Raw genomic sequence first — 22771 nt, 5'->3', positions numbered from 1 at the left:
CAGCTATTCTCTGCGAGCAGCCCGTGTGCCAGGTATGGAATACAAATCACTCAAAGCCAGGAGAAGCCTTTTGCCCCTTCGCTCTAAGGCTGCTAAGAAAAGCTGAAGGCGTTTAGTTCGAGACACCCATCAGGGCCCCTTCCCCCATGCTATAAAGTACGCGAACCGTGACTGCAGCCCTCCCCAAAAAGAGAGTGGCTCCCCGGCTGCCTCTCCCCGGCCCCCACACCGGCGCCCCTCACTTCCCGATCGGGACCACCCTTCCCGGGGTTCGCGCCAGCCGGAGCCGCTGCAGCCCCGCTGCTGCCCCGGTGACGGGCCCGGATTCCCGCCTCCTTGGGGCCATCAGAGCCCCTCAGCCACTGCCTGGTCCGCTTTCCCCACTCGGGCACAGATCCTCTGCCTGCACCCGCCAGCCTGCCTCGGGCGAGACCGACGGGGAAACCCCCGCTGGCAGCCGTGGTGGCGGGACGACTCCCAGCTTCCCCTCCTCCGCCGGCTGCGGGGTGGGGCGGGGGGCTACGGGCGCGGGAAAGGAGGGGCACGAGGGTAGGCGGCAAACACCGGGATCCGGCTCCGCGGAGGGGCGGGAAGCGTAGAAGCGCGAGCTGCCTCTTTAAATCCATCCCGTCCCGAGGGGCGTGGAAGGGGCCGCCAAGGGCGGGGAAGGGGGGGTTGGCTGAGCGCGCGCGCGCGCGCGCGCGGCTTCGCCCGGCGTTCGGGCAGGGAACGGGAGAGGGGGCGGTGGCGGCCGCGGGGGCGGAGCGGCGCGGAGGGGAGCGGAGCGGAGCGCCGGGAGAAGGGTCGGTCGTGCGGGAGTGTGCGTGGCGGCGGCGGCGGGGGGTCCCGGCCAGGCTCCCCCGCTATGGCCACGTCCCCGTGCAGCAGCAGCGGCGTCTCCTCGTCGTCCTCGTCGGGACTGGGCGCGGACGCGGGGCTGGAGATCCGCACGCGCTCCGTGGAGCAGACGCTGGTGCCGCTGGTGTCGCAGGTAGGAATGCTGCCGCGAGACACCTGCACCCCCCATCCCCCGCCCCACAGCCCTCGAGAGGCGGGCGGCAGCGCTGGCTCCCGCCGGGAGGCTCTGACCGCCTCCCGCCGCCCGCTCGGGACGGGGCTCGGCCACCGCCGCCGAAGTTTGCGCGCTCGAGTTGCGGCGCTCCGGAGCCCCCTCTGTCCGGCCGCGCGGGCGGGGGTGGCTGCTCCGAGCCGCTCCCCCTCCCTCCCTCCCTCCCTTCTTCCCGTCCCGGGGTCCCGCCGGCCGGTGGCGGCTGGCTGAGCGGGGGCCGTGCGGGTGATGCCGCTCGCACGTCCGTCCCCAGACAGGCTCCGAAGTTCCCCGCAAGGTCGCGGGGAGTGTTGCGTAACGCCGGGCGCTGCGGTGCCGCCGGCGGGGCGAGCCCGGGATGCCGCGGTGGGTGGCGGGCGGAGGGACTGCCCCGCCGCTCGGGTGCTCCCGGCTTCCCGAGCCTCCCGCCTGGCGGCTGTCCGCGTGGGAGCGCGCTCCTTTCCTCGGAGCTTGGCGCTGGCGAGAGAGCGCTCGTCTTCCAGGGGCTTTGGCGGAGCTTTGTGTTTTCGCGGTCTGGCTTGAGCGTTGCATGGATTGGAGCTCTAAGCGCGTCGCAGGGTAGTGTCCGATTTTATGAAGTTCAGTAATACGCAGACTGTTTCTGGGTGACCTCTTAACGTCTCCCTCACAGTGCTAAATGACCTTAAAATAAAATAAAAATCGGTCTGGTAAGCAATTGTTTGCCTGCCGCTTCGGCGTTGGTGGGGTTTTTGTTGGGTTTTTTAGTTACAAAGTCGGTGTTTGGCAATACTTAGTTACAAAATTGGCGTTTGACATACCCCATAAAATTTTCTTCCTTGAAAAAAAATCTATGAAAACAGCACAGTGTTTGCTGTATGGAGTTTTTGTGCTTTGGGCACCGATCACTAAAGTTAGCTAGTAAAAACCTATCTGTACAAAATCTTTAGGCAATATGTAACAGCTATACAAAAATAACTAGTCCTGGTGAGGTCGGGTTGTGTTTATATCATCATAGCCGATCTGGAAACAAATGTGGTAAGCCTTGTTTTGCGTTTGTACAGCTGGGCTGCAGGAAGGGTTTGTGATTGGTGATTGTGTTTCTGTACTTATCATGGTTATGTATATTTATTTTTCTGTTTGGAGAAATCAGTCAGTTCTGCAAAGCCCGAACCACTTGTTCCAAGGCAAGGTAAAGTTAAATAAATTTCCTAGTCCTGAAACAACTGAGGTAAAATACGGAGACCTCTTTTAGGAAGCTTAAGAGCAATCAGAAGCAGATCCAATTGCAAAAGCTGAATGTAGTTGCAAATGTTAAATTCTTACTTTTAACAGATTTAAATGAAGACGTGCACGTTCTTATTTCTCTGGAATACTCTTTAATAACAACGGTTTTACTTCTCTGTGGGTTTGTTGGACATGTAATATGTCATGTATAATTTTTCATTGACCACAAAACCTGTGACAGCATCTTCCAGAAGGGATAAGCAGCTTTCACTTCCTCTATATGCAGGGTAAGGTGTCTGAACATTTGTGAACACTCAGAGCTTACTCTTTTGCTGCTAAAGGATTCCAGACAAGCTTGTTCCCTTGAAGCGTGAGCACTGAGATCTATTCAGATCCAGACTGAAGTTGCTGATTGTGTCAGCAGTAGCTCTCTACACTTGACTCCTAAAATGCCCCACTTACTGTAGTGGCTAATCAGTTCTGTCTGTGCTGTTTCATTTAGATTGTTCAGTAGAGATCTCACTGGCTGGCTTTGTTTGGGAATTTATGCAAAATGGTGCTTATACGGTACTTAGTCTCAGAATTTGTTTTTAGGTTCCGCATAAGCTGTGTATGGCAGTAACCTTCAGGACTTCGTTTTTTTGCTTGTGGAAATACACTTGCAAAGGGCTTTTTTCTTGCTGTGAAGTTAACTTTACAGTTTACCATTTTGTTAAAAGCTGAGAAGTCTGATACTTGTATACTACTGAAAAAAACAGTCAGAACGTTGCTACTGCTTTTCACTACTTTAAGCAAAGAGGAAACAAAAGGTGCTCTGTCTGACAAACTTTCAATCTTTCATGAGGAGCTAAATCTTTTCTTTAAGGAAAAAAAAGCTACATTGATTGTTATTAAATTCATGTGCTGTACAGTACATCGTCCTGATTTTAATGTTGCAAACATGTGTTTGACCGCTTGTTCTTAGTCAGCAAACGTGAGGGTTGTTTTGTTTGATTTTTTTTTTTTTTTCTTATAGACTATGTTGTTTTCACTGGGAGAAATTACCCTTGGAGTCTATTCAGACCCTGATGCAGCTTATTTCTAGAAGTACCACAAATGACAAAAGAAGATGATAGATTTAAGCCGCAGTATTAAGGCATATGTGCTAATACTTCTTCACTATATACACAGCTGTACTGTGAAAAGAATCATTGTACACTATTTTGGAAAGCATGTGGCATGCAGTTCAGAAAATGGGGCTTCTGGGGTCAAACACCACAATTTTCTTTAAAATAAGTAGAATTTTCTTCTTCTGGATAGGTGTCTTTAGTTCAGTGTTCCACGCATAAATAGTATGGCATTCTTCAAAAATCTAGACATTTCCTTCACTGCCGCTACCCATTTCCAGTCTAATTATTTTGGATTTTACTTTTTTTTATGGAAAGCTTTTGGCAACACAAGTCAGGAAGGGTGTTTGAAGTGGTCAGTGCTGACTCATTTAATAACAAGTCATTTAAGCAGTTGAGGAAAGGCAAAGGCAGGGAAAAGCACTTTCCAGGATGTGGTTCCACCAGTGACTTCCACAGCTGCCATTATGTACCTGGGTGCTTCTCTAGCAGCAGTTGGGTATTTTCACAGCTGTAGGAGTTTGTCTGTCTAGATCTGTTCTAAGGAAGCCTTCTGAGAAACTGCAGAATAGGATCTTGTCAACCTTTACAATGAGGTGCTTGGGGAAAGGAGGGAAGCTTTGAGCTCTTGTCTGTCTGGAGAAGAGAAGGTTCTGGACAGACTTGTAGCAGCCTTTCAGTACCTAAAAAGGACCTAGAAGAAAGCTAGAGGGGGACTTATTACAAAGGCATGAAGTGATAGGACATAGGGGAATGGCTTTAAGCTGAAAGAAGATATGTTTAGATTAGATATTGGGAAGAAATTCTTCTCTATGAGGGTGGTGGGACAGTGAAACAGGTTGCCCAGAGAAGCTGTGGATGCCCCATCCCTGGAAGTGTCCAAGGCCAGATTGGGTGGGGCTCTGAGCTCCCTGGTCTAGTGGAAAGTGGCCCTGCCCTTGGCAGGGTGTCGGTGGAACTAGATAACTTTTAAGGTCACTTCTGTCCCAAAGCATTCTATGCTTCTGTATTCCCAAAAGAAGACAGTTTTCACAGTTGAAGGTAACCTATCCTCCAGCATCCAGAGGGCAGACCTCTGTGATTACAACTAGCTGTTCAACCTTCAGAAATCCCATTTTGTCATAGGCACTTTGGAGAATGATTGTGTGCCCATATATTACTGAACATGTTTTTCCAATTTTCTTGGTATAGGATATACTGTCAGAGGTTTTGGAATTGACTTGATCTATATAGTCAAAAATAAAAGTTTTTAAGCTTTTCTTTATTTAACTACAAAAAGCCCATGATACCAAAGCTTCTGAATTTTGTTGTTTTCAGTCTTAGATTCTACTTAAGTTAACAGTGGCACATGCCTTGAGTTGGATAAAACAAACCTGTTCTTTGGTGTTGTTTCCTTGCTTTCTCTGAAGCTAGCTAAAATAATTCCTATTTCAGTAAACGTTATATACCATTACATAATATTCTGTCAGTATTCTGTTTTTCCATAAGTTTCTGGAGTTAATTATTAGAGCCCAAAGAAGAACCAACAGCTGATGTTTTTCTACTTTTGTAAAAAGCTCACTGATGCAGTTTTCAGACTGAAGATATGACTGTAGAATAGCCATTGTACATCAAGCTAGAGGTCTGTATATAATCTGTGACCTTTTCTCTGTTTTTTTCTGATCAATTATCAGGGACTGATATGGGGGACAGTACTGTTTAACATCTTTTTTAATGGTCTGAATGTTGGGGTGATGGGCCAGCATGTTCAACAGGCATGTGAACTCCTCCACAGTGAGTTGGAGAGTGTCTGATACTGTAGAGAACAGGGCTGCTAGACAGAGGGACGAGCTGGAAAGATGATCTGACAGGAAGTTTGCTTATCTCTCCTCCCTCTTTATGATTATATGTAATAATCCATGTTACAATGCAGGTTTCTATGTAAGTCCATCGGTCATCTCCCTCTATTAAAGTGTGCAGTCATTTATTTTCTCTTATCCTTCATCTTCTCATCATGCTGTCTCTTAATAAGTAAAATACTCATACAAAAGGGCTTCTGTTTCTTTCATAGACTTGCTTAATGTCCTTTGAAATAGTATGCACTTTATTTCCTAGTTTTCTTTCAGCAGAGTACCTTCTTATCCATGTGATCTGTAATGTCTACAGAGAAATCTGGTTGTTTTGTGAGGCAGCAATTCCTTTAACAAACACTATGTTGAGTCTTTGTCAATATGTCATAATTATGCAGGTCTCCACTACTTCTTCCTAACTTTTTGTATTGATTTTCCATGTACAATTGTTGGGCAACCTTCATACCTCAACTGTTGATCTAGTTTTAGGCAGGAGATTGCATGAGGAAGTTGATATAATTCGTTGTATCTTTTAGCCCCTTGAAATCTTAGTGAATAACATCTAATGTTGTCAAGTTGTTCCAGTTCATTTTATCTAACACTTTTATAACCTGTTCTGCAGTCACTTTGATTACACAGATTCTCTGAGTACATCACATAGGTACATTCTGGAGTAGAGATCACTTTGCTTTCTTTTGTAGTTTAGCACAATTATGAAGAGCTGCTCTGCTCTGTTCTTATTTTCTTTCAAAGGAATAGAACAAAACTGTGGTAAGGAAGTAACTGAGTACATCAGGGTTATAACATCTGAAGAAATGGACTGTAATAGCTGATACTTTACTGTATCTTTAGTGGAACTGATATTATTCTCCATGGCACTGAAAAAGCATGAGCTGTCCGAGTGAGAGAGATTTAAGAAAAGTGTAAAACTGTAGATATGAAGTTCAGTATGCTACTGTTCCATGACACTGGTCTTTGAATTTTGTCTGTAGGCTAGCAGTGTCTCAGGGGAAGCTGTTTTGTGGATTCATTGGCTTGGAAGTCCTTAGATGGCTTCTTCAAATCCACAAATAACAAAAGGAAAGCTAAGAATAATGTGGACCTGTTGCTAAATGGAGGGGGAACCCTGTTAACAGAGGACGCAGAGAAGGCAAAGTTACTGAACACCTTGGTTGCATTGGTCTTCACTGACAAGACCAACCCTTAGGAATCTCAGACCCAGGAGACTAGTGTAAAGGAATGTTGGAAGGAAGACTTTCCATTGGTCAGGGAGGCAAACTTGACATCCATGAGTCCATGGGCCCTGACAGGATGCATCCGTGAGTGCTGAGAGAGCTGGCAGACACCATAGCAAGGACACTCAGGATCATCTTTGAAAGATTGTGGTGATCAGGAATGTTGCCTGAGGACTGGAAGAAATCAAATGTCACCCCAGTCTGCAAAAAGGGCAAGAAGGGGGACCCAGGGAACTACTGGCCTGTCAGCCTCACCTCAGTCCCTGGGAAGGTGATGGAGCTCCTTGTTCTGGAGGCCATTTCTGTCCACATGGATGACAAGAAGGTGATCAGGAATAGTCAGCATGGATTCGCTAAAGGTAAATCACAACTCACCTGATTGCCTTCTATGATGAAACAACTACCTGGATGGATGAGGGGAGAGCAGCGGATATTGTCTACCTCGATTTCAACAAGGCTTTCGACACTGTCTATCACAACATCCTCATAGGCAAATTCAGGAAGCATGGACTGGCTGTATGGACACAGAGGCGGATTGACAACTGGGTGAACATCAGATTCCAGAGGGTCGTAATCAGTGGCACAGGGTCTAGTTGGAAGCCTTTCGCTTGTGGTGTCCTCCAAGGTAAAATACAAGGTAAAATACTGGGCCCAGTACTGTTTAACTTACTCATCAGTGACTTGGATGAAGGGACAGATGCTTCCTCAGCAAATTTGCTGACCACACAAAGCTGGGAGGAGTGGCTGATACCCCAGAGGGCTGTGCAGCCCTTCAGAAGGACCTCGACAGGATGGAGAGATGGGCAGAGAGGAACCTTCTGAAATTCAGCAAAGGCAAATGCAGGGTCCTGTACCTGGGGGGAAGTAACCTTGTACAGGTTGGGGGCTGACCTGCAGGAAAGCAGCTCTGCGGAGGAGGATCTGGGGGTCCTGGTGGACAACAAGCTGTCCATGAGCCAGCAGTGTGCCCTAGGGGCCAAGAAGGCCAGTGGTATCCTGGGGTGGACTAGGAAGAGCATTGCCAGCAGGTTGAGGGAGGTGATCCTGCCCCTCCTACTCAGCCCTAGTGAGACCACATCTGGAGTGCTGTGTCCAGTTCTGGGCTCCTCAGGACAAGAGAGACATAAGACTCCTGGAGCAGGTGCAGTGGAGGGCAGTAAAGATGATTAAGGGACTGAAGCATCCCTTCTACAAGGACAGGCTGAGGGAACTGGGCCTGTTCAACCTTGAGAAGAGATAGCTGAGAGGGGACCTCATCAATGTATATAAGTATGTGAAAGGAGGGTGCCAAGAGAACAGAACCAGGCTCTTATCAGTGGTGCCAAGCAACAGGACAAAAGGCAACAAGCAGAAACTGATACACAGGAATTTCCACCTGAATATGAGGAGTAACTTCTTTATTCTGTGAGTGGAACAGGTTGCCCAGAGAGGTTGTGGAGTCCTCTACACTGGAAATATTCAAGGACTGACAACCCAGTTCTGTGCAGTGTGATCTAGGATGACCCTGCTTTAGCAGAGTGGTTGGACCAGATGACCCACTGTGGTCCCTCCCAGCCTGACCCTTCTGTGATTCTGAGGTAACGGGAAACTACTAGGTTGCTCATGTTGTAACCCAGTAGCAGCAGAACTCTGAACAGCAACTCAGACTGAGATTTTCAGTATACCTGTAGACGTGGACCTTAGTATGCTTCCTTGCTGAAGAATATTTCCTCTGGATGTATTCAAGGAGCTTCACAAGGCTTATTTTGTCTGGGTTGTACATGTGTGGCACTCTTCTAAATCATCATGGCTAGGCTTCATGAACGAAGATTTGTGAAGGACTCTACCGACATTTGCTACAAGCACGCTGGTGGCTAAAGAGACCAATGCACGATAGACAAGTCCAGTTGCAAAAGGCACAGCAGAAAGACTCCTTGGATGGTTATCAGCAGGACACGATTCTTTCTGCGTTGTCTTTTCTCCTCTAGAGTGGTCCTGCGTGCGTTCTCAAAAGAAGCAGCAGCATTAAAGATAGTGTGCCTCCAGGCTTTCCGATTGGAGACCAGAGTAGACCAGTGATGAAGATCAGTATGGCCAAGGCTGAGGTGTTGTTTCAGGGAGTCCTTGTATCTTCTCTTCGGGGCTCCTCTCTTACGGCAGCCAGTGGCAAGTTCACCATAAAGCACAGTCTTAGGGAGGCGGTGGTCCTTCATCCTTGAGACATGTCCTGCCCAACGCAGCTGAGTTCTCAGCAACATGACCTCTATACTTGTGACTGCTGCTTGTTCTAGAACAGATGTATTGGTCACATAATCTGACCAGTGGATGTTTAGGATTGTAGGGAGGCAGCATTGATGGAAGCGTTCTAAGAGTCGCAGGTGGCGGTGGTAGATGACCCATGATTCAGATCCATATAAGAGAGACAGCACAATGGCTCTGTAAACACTGGTATTTCTACTTTTCTTCAAGTTTTTATTTTGCCAAAATCTTTTATGGAGTCTTCCGAAAGCTCTATATGCCTTTGCTAACCTGTTGTCTATCTCTCCATCGATCTTACTGTCTGAGGAGATGATGCTACCTAGGTAATTAAACTGCTGGACTGATTTGAGCTCTGATTTGCCAGTGGTGATATGGGGATGATGGAAAATTTCCTGAGGTGCAGGTTGACAGAAGACTTCTGTCTTCTTTAAGCTGACTTCCAGCCCAAAAAGCTCAGCAGCCTCAGCAAAGCAGGATGTTCAACGCTGCAGAGCTGCTTCTGTGTGGGCGTCATCAGTGTAAAGCAGCTCCCGGACGAGATGGTTTAAGGTCTTAGTGTGGGCCTTCAGTCGCCTTAGGTTAAATAGGCTTCCATTGGTACGATATCGAATGTAGATACCATCTTCTTCATCGAGGTCTGCTGTGGCCCTTTTCTAAATAGAAGCATCTTCTAAATAGAAGCGTCTCATACACTCTGGACAACATTCATAAAACTAAGAAATATACATAGTCTCCTTCCCTTCCTGAACTTCAACATTCAGTCCAAGCTCAGATCCATTTCAACTTATTTGCATTTCCCATGCAGCAGATGCACTGACAGATTTGTTCTAGCAAGTCCCTTGGCTGCCTTGTTTCACTGGGCATTTTTTTGGTACCTCTAGGTCTTTCCCTTTCATATGTCTAAGGTGTTAAAGGGGTTTTACATTGCTGGCTGTTGCTGCTCCAGTATGGTACCAGGGCTTGTGCTTGCCCCTTATGGCTTTTCTTGGTGGATTGGAAAATCCTTTTTTGGAAAAAGTCGGGCGATCCATATTTGTCTTAAACTCATTGCTTTTCTCAGTGCATCTGAGGGGAAAAAAAAATAAATCTGAGCACATTCCTTTTAAAATGCTTCTTGGGACCTAGTCTTTGTTTTTTGTTACTTCAAAAACCCTAGTAAGTTGCAAGCTTTGAGAAGTTACCCCCTTTTCCAGAATTTTCTCCCTTGTGAGTTAATTTGGTACTCACTTTAGACTTGAAACTTGGCACTACTGTTGAGTAATAAAATTATGAATTGTGGTGTAAAAGCTTGCGTTATAACTTGTACAGAGTGAAGCAAACCTCCTGCTAAACTCTTCTTAGTTTACATCTGTACTGCGGGGAAACTGCCGTGGATGCAGAGTCCTACGCTCTGACTGCTGTGAGTCTGGAAGCATATGGTATGCTGCCTGGGAACAGAGTTGCACCTCGTTACTTTCAATTAGTCACTAACTCACTACCCCTTTCCCCGTGGTTCCATAGGTATTGTGGGTTAAGTTGTGAGCTTCTGTTTTGTGTTAAGCATCTTCCACTCCATACAAGTTCTTTTTCTGGCAGCAGCTCAGCTGTTACTCAGCCTACAGCCTACACTTGGTGCTCTGTGCCCCTAAAGGAGCCTAATTCTTTCTCTTGGATTTATGCAGAAAAATTAGTCTTAGGAGATTGTCATCTGGATGTCGAAAAGGTGATTATTTCAGTAAAAGTATCAATTGTATTTCTTGGCTGATGTGATCACAGTTTTCCTTTTACTGGGATTAGTTTTTAATTGACAGCGTTTAGTCATTGGAGCTAGGTCGTTATGAAAAGTGAAAGAGAAATAGAGGGTCATTTACGATTGTGGTTTTTAAGGTATACTGTGGTGGCCAGGAGTACCATAGAATAGACTAAGGAGGTAAGTTAAAATATTGTTAAAATTTTGTTACATTAATAATTATTGATATTACTATCACTAATGATATTTTACTTTACAAAGAAAATTACACTTGAACATTTTATCACATGTGCAACAGCACTATCATGAAACAGCTGTGGTTTCAGGCTTCTTTTTCCATGAACCCTTGGATACTGAAATTGGCTTTAAGCTTGGCTGCTGCTTTATGATGTTCTATACCTTAGTCTTTGATGTGATAAATGAGTCAGACTAGCGTTTCAAGTAGCTGAAGGAAGATGCTTTTTACTGACATAGCTGAAAATCTTTTTCAATGGAATTTTATCTTTCATATTTTTGAGATCTGATTAATGACTTTTCTACAGATTAAACAAATTTTTGTAGTTCTCCATTAGAATGACTATTAAATCAGAACTGCCTCTCTGTGATCCTGCACAAGAAGAATTAGAGCAGCTTTCTTGCTATTCAGCATTGTTAACAGATGGTTTTAGATAGATTAGGTAGGGAAATCCCCAAAGGATGATTTATGAATTAATGGTTGCAAACAACTCTGATTATAGTTCAGTAAAACTGCTGTATGGTACTGTGAGCCTATAGCTTTCTGCATGGATTTATTTTACATTTCTTAATTCATTGACGAAGTATAACCCTTGCTAGCTAGAACCTTAAATTCTATTTTTTACTCATTGAGTTATATTACATTCCATTAATAGCCTTGTTTAAAGCTAATGATGTCAATGTGCAGTGATATAGATTCTAGTGCCAACTTGTTACTAATTAATCTACTTTAGATACTGAATCGGATTATTTTTTTGGCTTTATGCATAAAATGAATTCTCAAATGGTAAGATAACTCCTAAACATCAGTTACAGCAGTAATGTAAGAGCAATTCCTAAAGTTCTTTTAGATGTATATGGAAAAATAAAAAAAATGTTGTTGCTTTTGTTTTAGAGAAACATATTTGTATTAAGCAGAATGAGTGTAACCATTTAGAACCACGAAAATCCTGTATTTTCAAATAGCAATAGAGCAAAATTGGTCTGTAATAACATAATCTTGTAAACATGGGGTTTGTGATGGTATTTTTGTTTGTTTGTTTATTCACAGGTGTGAAAATAGTTTAGAAGTAGAAGGGTAATACTGTCCAATGTTGCAAGTGCTTAACATGTAGGAGTTAGACTGGTGTATGGAGTGCTTCCTTTTAGTTATCAAAGATTTTGCATTGTATCTCCGTGTTACATTTAAATGTTCTTAAATTTTCCAACTGAATGAGTTTTTGTTGTCCTTGAGCTCTTCAGTGAAGCAATCAAAAGAACATATAGGCACTTTAACATAAATAATAGTTCCTGGATTATATGAATGTTTTGTTTTGCACTCCTGTAGGTGGATAGCAGTTGGATTTGCACAACCTTTTCCATAGCACGCCGTAGTTCTTTATTAATCTCTAGAGCAAGTATGTGCTTTTCAAAATGGAATACCAGGTGTTGCTCTGAATGGAAGTGGTATGCCAAAATGCTGCTAGGGAAGCCTTCTCTGAAAAAGGCTGTAGGAACCCTCCTGGCTGGCAACATTCAGTGCAAGATGGATTGAATGGCTGGTATTCATGCCAGGGAAGCTGCCTGTTTGTGGAACTAACAAGCAACTTTTGCTGTATATTCAGGAGCCGATCCTCTTTTGAATAGAAAGAATTCTCAGTTGGTGGTATTAATGTGTTGTCCCTGCTACATTACAAAGTCTGAATTTTTAGTTCCACAACAATGGCTTTTTTTGGAAAGAGCAGCTCAGAGCATTGTTTGCACAAGTAGTAGACGGTTAGGTACATTAACAAAGGCAAGTTAAGGAGAAAAGCCACAATTAACATTTGCCAGTCTGGTTTTGAGGTTACCTGATCGTGTAAGTAAATTGAGTTATTTCTCAGACTTGCATCTCTCTGGTGCTGAAAACATGTCTGCCTTTGTTTTAACCACATTTGAAAGTACACTTTAAACAATGAACTTCCCTCTGAGTTGGGTTTTCTTAGGCTTGATCAAGCACAGGAATTCTACATGTGGAATGAAAAAGGGTAATAGCTTTGTTTATGAAATCTACCCTTTTGGGTAAGAAGTTAGTGAACTGGAGGGCAACAGGAGGGGAGGAAAATGTACTGCCTTGTGTGCCTCAAAACCCAATTATTTGGTCATTTAGCTTACATTCACCTTTTCTAGTGAGGTAGTGGTGCATTTCAGCAAACTTCAAGACAGCAGATGAGTTAGCCAATTTTACTTCTGCATGCATTTTATGATAGGTAAACACATGTTATCTCATGTTCCCTGTACTTGTTGATGGGTGTATCATATAATCAGAAGAGGCTAAATTGGACTTCCAATTTGAAAAACTGTTTTTGCCAGCTCATGTCAAGTTGCCCAAAGGTGCAAATTTTGGTAGAAATTTCAGTCTGTGAAATTCCGTACATCTGTATAAAAAGAGAAGAAAGCTTGATCTTGAATTATCTGAAAATTCAGATCTTTATTGTGGTCACTAATTTCTGGAGACATCCCCCCTTTTTGTAGGGGAAGATAGGGCAGTAGTTCTCTGACTTGCAAGGCACGTGGCAATAAGAGTAAACAAGGTAGCTTTAATCAGTGGTCAAGCCTCACTGAGCATTATCGAGTGAACATTTTCTTCTCTTGGATATGTGGAAAAAAGAGGGGAGGATAGCAGCAGTGCGCATCAGTTTTTGTGTACTTTTCTGCTTCACCTCTGCAGATCAGTGGGGATCCCTGATTTTAAGGAGCCTGTGAAAAGTGAACATTAAAAAGAAAGCACATTTCTCCTCTTCAATAGTGTTACTTCGGTAACATTGCTAAATTAATTCAGTCTTCCACATAATATCTAAGAATCCATAGGCTGAAAGAATAGTGAGAGCTGTGTTCATTCCTTTTTTTTTTTTTGTTCTTGTTTTTTATTTCTCCAAAGTTCCTTTTCAAAAAAAACTTGCAAAAAGAAAGAATTGGAAATAATTTAATCCCACTGAAGAAAAAAAATTCCTGAAGTTTCCAGTTTTCACTGCTTTGACAAAAGAACACCCCAAAAAACCCAAAACAAATCAAAACCCAACCCAGACAAAACAAACAAATAAACAAACAAAACCCCAAACCAACAAGAAAAAAAACACAAAAAAACCCAAACCAAAAAGGTCACGCAAATCCCCAAATCCAAAATAACCGTCACTCAAGGAAATAAATTGCTGTCATCAAAATACTACACCTCATCTGAACAAGTTCATCTGTATCACATTTTGGATAATCATTTTCTCAGTGGTGCCGTTTGGATCTTGAAATTTAAAAAGCCCTTGGTTTTCTAGGAATGCAGTCAGCACAAAGAAAGGGTATTCACTACTATAGTACAGTCTTGCTGTGAGTTGAATCCTTTCTTTTGATCTCTTAAAAATTCCAAGAATGTCTAACAAGTACATAGTGATGGTACTAATAGTCTGAGGCGTGTATTTCAGTTTGATGTTGTGTACTCTTGTCACTCCTGATGAACTTTACAAAGAGTGGGTTTTGAAGGAGATGAAGAGGACTGTTTTCACACTTTCCAGATAATATTTCCATTTGTTGAAGCTATTGTGCTTGTGAGAAGTACATAATTAAATGGTGTTTTAAAATTAAATGTACAATTTGCAGTTAACCAAAAATTCTGGTTACAGCTGCACTGTGGCTAATGTCACGTTTGCTTGTTTCGCTCTCACAATTGTCTCTAGACAAGTAGGTAAGTTGTACTATCAGATATAAAATACTAGGTCAGGGATACCAGATACCAGATCTGATTTGGTAGGGCTGCTCTTGAGTTGCTTGACAGCTTCTACTTGTCACTGCAGGTTCTGGATTGTTCCCTCACTCTTTTAGAGGTGGCTTACCAGCTTGTTAGACGCTACATGTGAAAGTTAGCCTGAGGCTCCACTCAGTGTCAGCGTTTGCCCACAGATAAGTGAACCAGCTTCCAGGTTGTTAAAGTTGTTTATTTAATTTGCTTCCCTGAAGTTTGTTGTGAAAGATGTGTATAAAACCAATGAGAAGGTACTTCTAAAGAGCCTTCAGGTAAAGGTACAACTACAATAGTCTCAATGGAACAATAGCAGTACTCAGCAGTCCTGGACATGGAGCATATTTGTACTGCCCTTCTAGACATCAGTGCATAGGCACTACGAGGAAAACACATTAGCTGGATCACACCACTTATTGGGAGCTGCTTTTTTTCACAAGTGTTGACTCAGGGTCCTGAATGATGTGTTGAGAACTTTGTGACTTCTGCAAGAAGAGCTTGGTTGACTCTTTGAATAATGACGCATTCAGTTGTCCATAAAACAGTGGCAGCTGACTCAAATAATGTTTTCAGGATAAATACAGTATGGGTTCCTACAATTAACTAGTGCATTAGTAATTAATGCAGTTGAATTCTATTTTGTTTAGTCTTTTCTAACCTTCAAAAACTTTCAAAATTGAGTTTCTACAAAGTTTATTTGTGCAATTTTTCTACGTAATGAAGTATGAATAGAGAGATAAGGCTTTCCAATACTAAAAACTCAAACATCAGCCAAACTTCTAAAACATATTTTATTGCTTGAAATAATGGAAATCTTAAGCATTTTCTGCTATGCCTGGACAGGCATCTAATGTTAACAGAGTTCTGATTTCTAGGACAGGTAAGCAGGTAGTCCTTGTTCACTTCTTGAGATCCCTGAGGCTCATCTTGTGATGAGAAGTCTATGTGACAGTTCTGCTTGTAGCCCTTATGGACAGGATGTCAAATGCCAGCTGCTGCTTCTCTGCTCTCTCTCACGCATGGCTGTATTCTGTAGCAGGTGTGGGTGTTGGAACAACATGTGCTGCTGTCTGGCTAATGAGTCTGAAGACCTGGTTGTCCTTAAGTAGTACACAAAGCTAATGACAGACAGTACTTAAAATTTAGTATTAGAAGTTCACCTCTGCTTTCAAACTCAAGATGAACTAATGAAAGTGCAGGCTGCATGGGAAAGGCCTTTTTGACCAAGATTTTTCTATGTCCTATCAAATGCAACCAAATATACTGTACAGCACTCTTCTATTGTAGAAGCTACCTGAAAAGAGGTCGTAGCAAGGAGAGTGTCAGTCTCTTCTCCTGGGCAAGTAGTGACAGGACAGGAGGACATCGTCCTAAGTTGTGCCAGGAGAGGTTAGGTTGGACATTAGGAATAATTTCTTCACAGAAGGGGTGATTAGATACTGGAATGGGCTGCCCAGGGAAGTGGTGGGATCACCATCCCTAGAGGTGTTTAAGGAAAGACTGGACATGGCACTTAGTGCCATGGTCCGGTTGACATGGTGGTGTTCAGTCATAGGTTGGAGTCAATGATCTCAGATGTCCTTTTCAACCTAATTGATTCTGTGATTCTTCCCAAGTATGTAGTGCTATTGCATTTTCTTAGCAAAGGCTTTCCATTCTCGGTATTACATTTTTTTTCAGAAAGGAATTTTCTACCATTATGAAGTTAATGGAAGGTAGAAAGCAGAGAATACACAAAATTAAATAGGAGCTGTTACTCTGAGGCTGTTAATCCTCATTGCATAGTGTCTTGATTTTCTTTCTAGCAGGAAAGCTGATTAATATGAGTGTATGGGGTTTCTGTGACAAGGTTCTGATGACAGGGGATGCTACAGGGATGGCTTCTCCAAGGAGCTGCCAGAACCTTCCTCTACGACTGACAGAGAAAATGCCAGCTGGCTGCAGGATGGACCTGCCACTGACCAAGGCTCAGCCCATCAGCAATGGTAGTATTATCTCTGTGATAACATACTTAAGAAGGGGAAAAAATGTTGTGCAGAAGTAGTTGCGGCCAGATAAGGGAGGAGCGAGAATATGTGAGTCAAACAGCTCCACAGACACCAAGCTCAGCAAAGAAGTCAGGGGGAATAGGTGGTCCAGGTGTTGGAGCAGGGATTCCCCTGCAGCACATGGTGAAGACCATGGTGAGGCAGCTGTGCCCCTGCAGCCCATGGAGGACCTCACGCTGGAGCAGGTGGACGTCCAAAGGATGATATGGAGAAAGGAGCAGGTTCAATGGCATGACACCACCGGGTACCTATGCTGGAGTGGTCTGTTCCTGAAGGACTGCACCAGTGAGACAGATCCATGCTGGAGCAGTTTGTGAAGAACTGTAGCCTGTGGGAAGGACTCATGTTGGAGAAGTTCATGGAGGACTGTCTCCTGTGGGAGAGACCCCACGCTGGAGCAGGGGAAGGAGACCTCTTTTTGAGGAGGAAGCAGCAATATTAACAACTTTGATGAACTGACCACAACCTGCATTCCCCATCTCCTTGCACTGCTGGGGGAGAGTGAATAGAGAAGTGGGAAGGAAGGGGGGGGGGAAAGGTGTTCTTAATATTTGTTTTACTTCTTATTATCCTATTCTGATTTGATTGGTAATAAATTCAGTTAATATCCCCCAAGTGGAGGCTGTTTTTTGCCCATGAGGGTAACTGGTGAGCGATCTCTTCCTTTCCTTGCCTCAGCCCACAAACCTTTTGTTTTATTTTCTCTCCCCTGTGCAGCTGAGGAGGGGAGTGATAAAGTGGCTTTGGTGGGCACCTGGCAGTCATGCAGGGTCAACCCACCACATAAGAGGTAGTAACAAATACTACTCTTTAGGGTCTAAATCATCCTATGTACAATGCGGGTACTTCCCTAGGGAGGGAGATGGATAGGGTAACTTCCAATGCAACTTCTTAGTTTAACTCTTATGTTTGTAGCAGTGGCTGTGAAATAGCTACATTTCCTCTGGTTTTATTTATAAATGTCTATAAATACTTGCTGAAACCCAGTCTCTTAAGTATCACTTAATTCTGTCATGCAAGACTTAATTACGCTGACAATAAATAGACATTAGAATATTTTTAGCTAAGCGTGCTGCCATGATGCTTCCTGTGCATGAAGCATATAACGACTTCAGTGTCAGTATCTAAAGGCCCCCAAAGAGATCTGAAAACAGCTGCTCAAAAACTGCCACAACTGAGCTCGTTTCCTTAAATATGAAATATATCGTGATACATTATGACTGTATGTGTTAGTTTTGGTAAAGTACTTGGGAAAAGGCCATTATTTTTCTGTGGCTTCTCGTAAAAAGTGACAAAAGATTGCAACTGCCAATTTCTTGACACTGCACACTCCTTAAACTGATTGTCTGAAATCTTAGATAAGCATTCCATGGCAGCGGCGTAAGAGCTCACATTAAACAGAGGGTGAGTACCATCGAAAGGACTGTTTCCTTTCTAGGACCTGATCAGTAAATCCTTAAGTAAACAGCATGTAACATATTACTCTTGTTCAAAGAGACTTGCAGGTAATCTTTTCAGCGGTTAGCTCCTGTCCAAATACCACAGATGTTGGTCACTGGGTAATACATGATCAGAATACAACAGATTAAATATTTGGGAGGTGCTAAGCTTTAAAGGAAGGCTTAGATAATGTTCTGGGACTTGAAGTGGTTTCCTTAACTGAAAAAAAAAAAAATGAAAGAAACACGACAATAACAGTTCTGGTCTGGTTGCAGCTGGATGGGCTGCTGGGGAAAAGCAATTCCTGGTAATCTGAAATATCTTGAATGCTGCACATTTTACTAGTTCAGTTTTTTATAGGTTCTTAGGGTTTCTTTGGAGGAAGATGATTGTTGGGGACAAAGTTCCTTGTTAGGTTTCTCGTGGGTCTTTGCTTTTCTCCATTTAACCTGTCTAATTTATCCTTGTTTTAAATGTTTAAAAGCCAGGAGCAAAAACATTGTTTATTCTTTACTGTAGAACCCTAGATTATTTGCCTTTTAATGCTCATTGCTGTGTTTGTGTCCTGAGGTAAGTAGTATTGTGTACCTCTTCCCAACAACCCTTCAGTTTCACTGCCTAGGGATTTATTTTTTTTTTACTATGGTCTGAACTACTAAATAATTTTTGTGCTGCTTATTAGCATCTCAGGTTCCTTCAGTTTGGCACTTAACATGCTAGTGAAATTCCTCTCCTTGCTCAGTTAAGATCTTGTTTGTTAGCTTTTTAACTGATTAAGTCTTGAAAAGAATCTGAAACTGCAGTTGCTGTTGCCTCTGCTTTTCCAAAACTTTATTTGAAATGGAGGACATAGCTAGAAATACACCTGTCACTCTTAACGCTTCATGATAGAAAGAGTAAGATATTTCTCAGAATTACACATTCTCCTTGTTTGCATAGCAATGTTTTCTGCAGGTGGCAGGTTATGAGAAGCCCATCTGTGTCTGAGCAGCTTTGCTTGTGCCTTTGGCGTTCTTAAGCATTTTACATTTGGTTTATGTCTAACTCATGTTTCTAGAACCAAGACCAGCCCTTTTTGCTTTAGTTGATCTGTATTTTATATCTTTCTCTATCTCTTTCATCATGACCTACCTACTCCTATTTCAGGGCTGTTTTTTATTTTTTTATAGCACACATCCTATGCAAATCTAATATCAGTACAGGCTGCATTTGCTACATAATGTTGATGACATCTGAAATAGGTGTTACGTGAAGCTGTTTGTTGTGATATGTTTCAAACTTCTTGACAAACCTCTGTTTTAGTTTTTTCACAATGGTTGTTTTTAACTGGCAATCCATAGTTTTTGACTTTTCTGAAGAAAAAAAAGAGAGCTCGACAAACTTCCCTCCATGCCAATGTTGAGATAGTAACTATAGTGGCCCTAAGTTAGCCAGTCTTAGAAGAAATTATATTATCTATCTAAGAATTCATTATTCCAGGAGGTATTTGCAAAGCCTCTGCTGCTGTGTATAACCATAGGCATCCAAGCTGAGTTTAATTTGCATATACAAGCTACTCCAGTGAGTGTCTAAAGTAGGTCATAGAATCAGAGAATAATTTGGGTTAAAAGGGACCTTTCAAGACTACCTAGTTCCACTCCCCCGGCCATGGGTGGGAATACCTTCCACTAGATTGCGTTGCTCAAAGCCTCATCAAAACCGCAGGTTGTTCAAAGCACCTAGCCTTGAAGATGGTGGGGTGTCCACAAGTCAGGGAATCTGTTTCAGTGCCTCACAACTTTTGTGGTAAAAAATTTCCTCTTTAAGTCCAATCTAAAACCACCCTCTTTTAATTTAAAACCATTGACCTTTCTACTGTCACTACAGGCCTTGGTAAAAAGTCTTTCTTCATCTTTATTCTAAGCCTCCTTTATATATTGAAAGGCTACTATAAGGTCTCCCTGGACCCTTCTCCAGGCTGAATGACCCCAGCTTGCTCAGCCTGTCTTCATAGGAGATGTGTTCCATCCCCCTGATCATCTTCATTGCCCTCCCCTGGACTCACTTCAGCAGGTCCAGCTCCTTCTTATGTTGGGGGTCTCAGAGCTGGATGCAGCACTCCAGGTGAGGTCTCACCAGACCAGAGTGAAGGAGAGGGTGAACATCACCTCCCTTGAGCTGCAGGCCACACATTTTTTGATTTTTATTATTTACATACCTCTACAGTAACATAGGAATTAAAATAAATGCCCTTGGTGATTTTTAAGAGACAGTGGGATTTCTTTCACTCTGCAATGTGATTTGCATATGCATTTTTTTTCAGGGTTATGCAGAACATATTTAAACTTTTACTGGTGTGAAATGCTGTAGGAGGTAAACTTGCAGCCAGTATGTAAACTTGCAGTTTGTCTTAGGCCAGTGTTATTTTATATACGCTTATGAGAAGTCATTAACTGTATGAATGTAATATTAACCCAGAGTTGGGTTGCTGTTTGCTTAAAAAGCAGTTGAGGAAAGAAAGTTGTGACCTTCTATCAAATTGGTCTTCCTCAATGTTTGGACTAATGCTCTCAGTAGGCTTGCTGGCCATGCCTAATCAAGAATCCACCAGCTGGGATTGTTAGATTTTGGGTATTTGTTAATTTGGTATACCTGAAGCATCTACAATGCAAGAATTCAGGAGAGCTGCATAGTGCAGCTGGTTGTACCATCAGTTTCATATGGATCTGAATTTCCACTGAAGTGGTAGTAATTGTGTGTTTTGAGGAATGTCATTCCTCCTCTAAAATGAATCTGAATTTTTTGCTCAGTAAATAATAGTAGTAAAAGTTATAAGACTGTTTTCATCATAAGAAGATCTTTGCACTGGAAGGACATCTGGGGTTCATAGACTTTGGGGTTGAAGCTTGGTGACTTCTTACAGGGGAACTCTTACACAAGCGATTTGTTGTATGAATTATAGTAAGTGGCCTTCCTTTAGACCTTGTGGCTTATGTACAAGTTGGAAAAATAGGGCATATATAAGAAGGCAGTGGACAGACTAAGCATTTCTGTACTGATGTTTTGTACCAAGACAAAATACTCTTCCATTCTCATAGCAGTTCTTCCTTAGGACAGCACTGTTCTTTTTTTCCCCCCCTCTCTCCTTCAGTGTGCAAAGCACTCTGTGAAGTATTGACATTTTCCATTGCAAAGAGTTTAATACAGGACACTTGGCTAAACGAACTCCTGGCATTCAAAACTAGCCTCAGAAAGGTATTGAAAACCACCGGTTTTTTTTCCCCAGAAAGACAACTCAGTGACATCTGAAGGGTAAGCGCTGGGCATTGATCACATCATGAAGCAGAACAGTTCCTACATTGCTTCCTACTATGTCCTTGGATCTCATGTGAGCCTTACAGGTACAGCTTGTATGCTCTTGTCCAACCATAGGCTTGACTAGTAGGAGAACGTATGAGTAAATGATGGTTTATATTTTTTTGAGGAATGGCAAAGACGTTTGTGATTAAGCTGATATAGCTGAGGTGTTCAGACAGTTAAGTAATTCATGTATTTCTGAGATTCTCTCAGCAGACATCCTTGAGCGCCTGGGAATGTGGCTTACAGTACAGTTCTGTGGGCATTTTAAAATCACGCTGCTGCTGAAAGGGGCACTTCTGCCCATTTTTCTCCAGTCTGTACCTTTTCCCTTTTGCCACCAGAAGTATTTGTAGAGCTATGCACTGAGCTGGACTGGAAACCTGGTTATGGGAAAAACTAAATTAACAAGCATCACCTTCTCCACAACTCAGGTTTAACCCACATCAGATAAATTAATTGCAGCCATGACAGTGGGAGGCAAAGACAGGCAGGACTACCCTTGTTGGGCCTTTATGATGATTTAGGATGTTTGAAACTACAGAGTTTAACTGCAGTCCTGCTTCTCATAAGAAAACGGTTGTCATACCAAAAACGTAAAGCTCATGTTTGTAATGTAGTTTATAGTTACTTATTTCTGAGTGGCAGGATTGCATACTGTTCTCACATTTACTTAATGCCTTGGTTGAGAATCTGCTTCTGCATTCATGCCTTTCTCCTCTGTGAGGGGAAAGGATCTCTTTGTTTCCTTATGTTTGGTGTTTTGGACAAATCTTCAGTCTCCTGCAGCCGGTGTGCAGCTGATCTCTGGTCTGTGTGATCCAAGAGGGAATGTATAGCATGATGTAGTGGACAGAAAAGCTAAGACAGGAGTTCAGAATAGGAATGTCTTTGCAAATTGTTTTACTGATAACTTGCATCTCAGTGGCAACCTTTTTCTAAATTCTAGAAACACGTGCAATTGAGTTTAAGTTACAAGTACGGTGGATACTTTAATGGGGGAAGGGCTGTGCCTGTAGTGTGAAAGGCTGTTCAGACGCAAGGGAGCTTATTTTAATACTGCAAACGGGAGGGAAAAAAGTAAAAATTCTTCTGTTCATTTGAGTTAAACTGAGATCACAGCAGATGAGCAACTTTTTTTTTTTTTTTTTATTCTCTGAGAAGTTAAATGATACCTTCTGACTCAACACTAGATGTTATTACTGAAGTATGGTAAAAATCTATTACGGAGTTCAGTTCAAAACTTGCCTTTAATGCTGAAGTTAAAATGTTCTAATAAGTAACTCTTCTTGTTTGCAGATAACTACTCTTATTAATCATAAGGATAAACCAAAGCGTTCAGACAAGACTCTGCAAGCAATTCAGCGAGTGGGCCAAGCAGTTAACCTGGCAGTTGGAAGATTTGTTACAGTGGGTGAAGCCATAGCCAACGAAAACCATGAATTGAAAGAGGAAATGAGTGTTGCTTGCATTGAGGCAAGGAGAGCAGGTATGTAGTTACTCATGAAATTGTACTTGTGCCATTTTTGGCACGCTATTTTTAGTGTCAGGAATAACGTAAGAACTTTATTATT

At 42.8% G+C, this 22771-nt stretch overlaps 1 protein-coding gene across 1 annotated transcript in view; it reads left to right on the top strand.

The window, feature by feature from the left end:
• The first annotated feature begins 796 nt into the window (after positions 1-796).
• CTNNAL1 (catenin alpha like 1) overlaps positions 797-22771 on the top strand; it is a 59677-nt gene continuing 37702 nt past the window's right edge. Inside the window, 2 exon segments of the mRNA XM_032681560.1 lie at positions 797-991; positions 22497-22686. Coding sequence (XP_032537451.1) covers positions 866-991; positions 22497-22686 — 316 coding nt within the window. The 5' untranslated portion in view covers positions 797-865.

The sequence above is a fragment of the Chiroxiphia lanceolata genome, chromosome 1 (assembly GCF_009829145.1).
Source record: "Chiroxiphia lanceolata isolate bChiLan1 chromosome 1, bChiLan1.pri, whole genome shotgun sequence".
NCBI classification, from domain to species: domain Eukaryota; kingdom Metazoa; phylum Chordata; class Aves; order Passeriformes; family Pipridae; genus Chiroxiphia; species Chiroxiphia lanceolata.
This window is presented reverse-complemented; position numbering and strand designations above follow the sequence as displayed.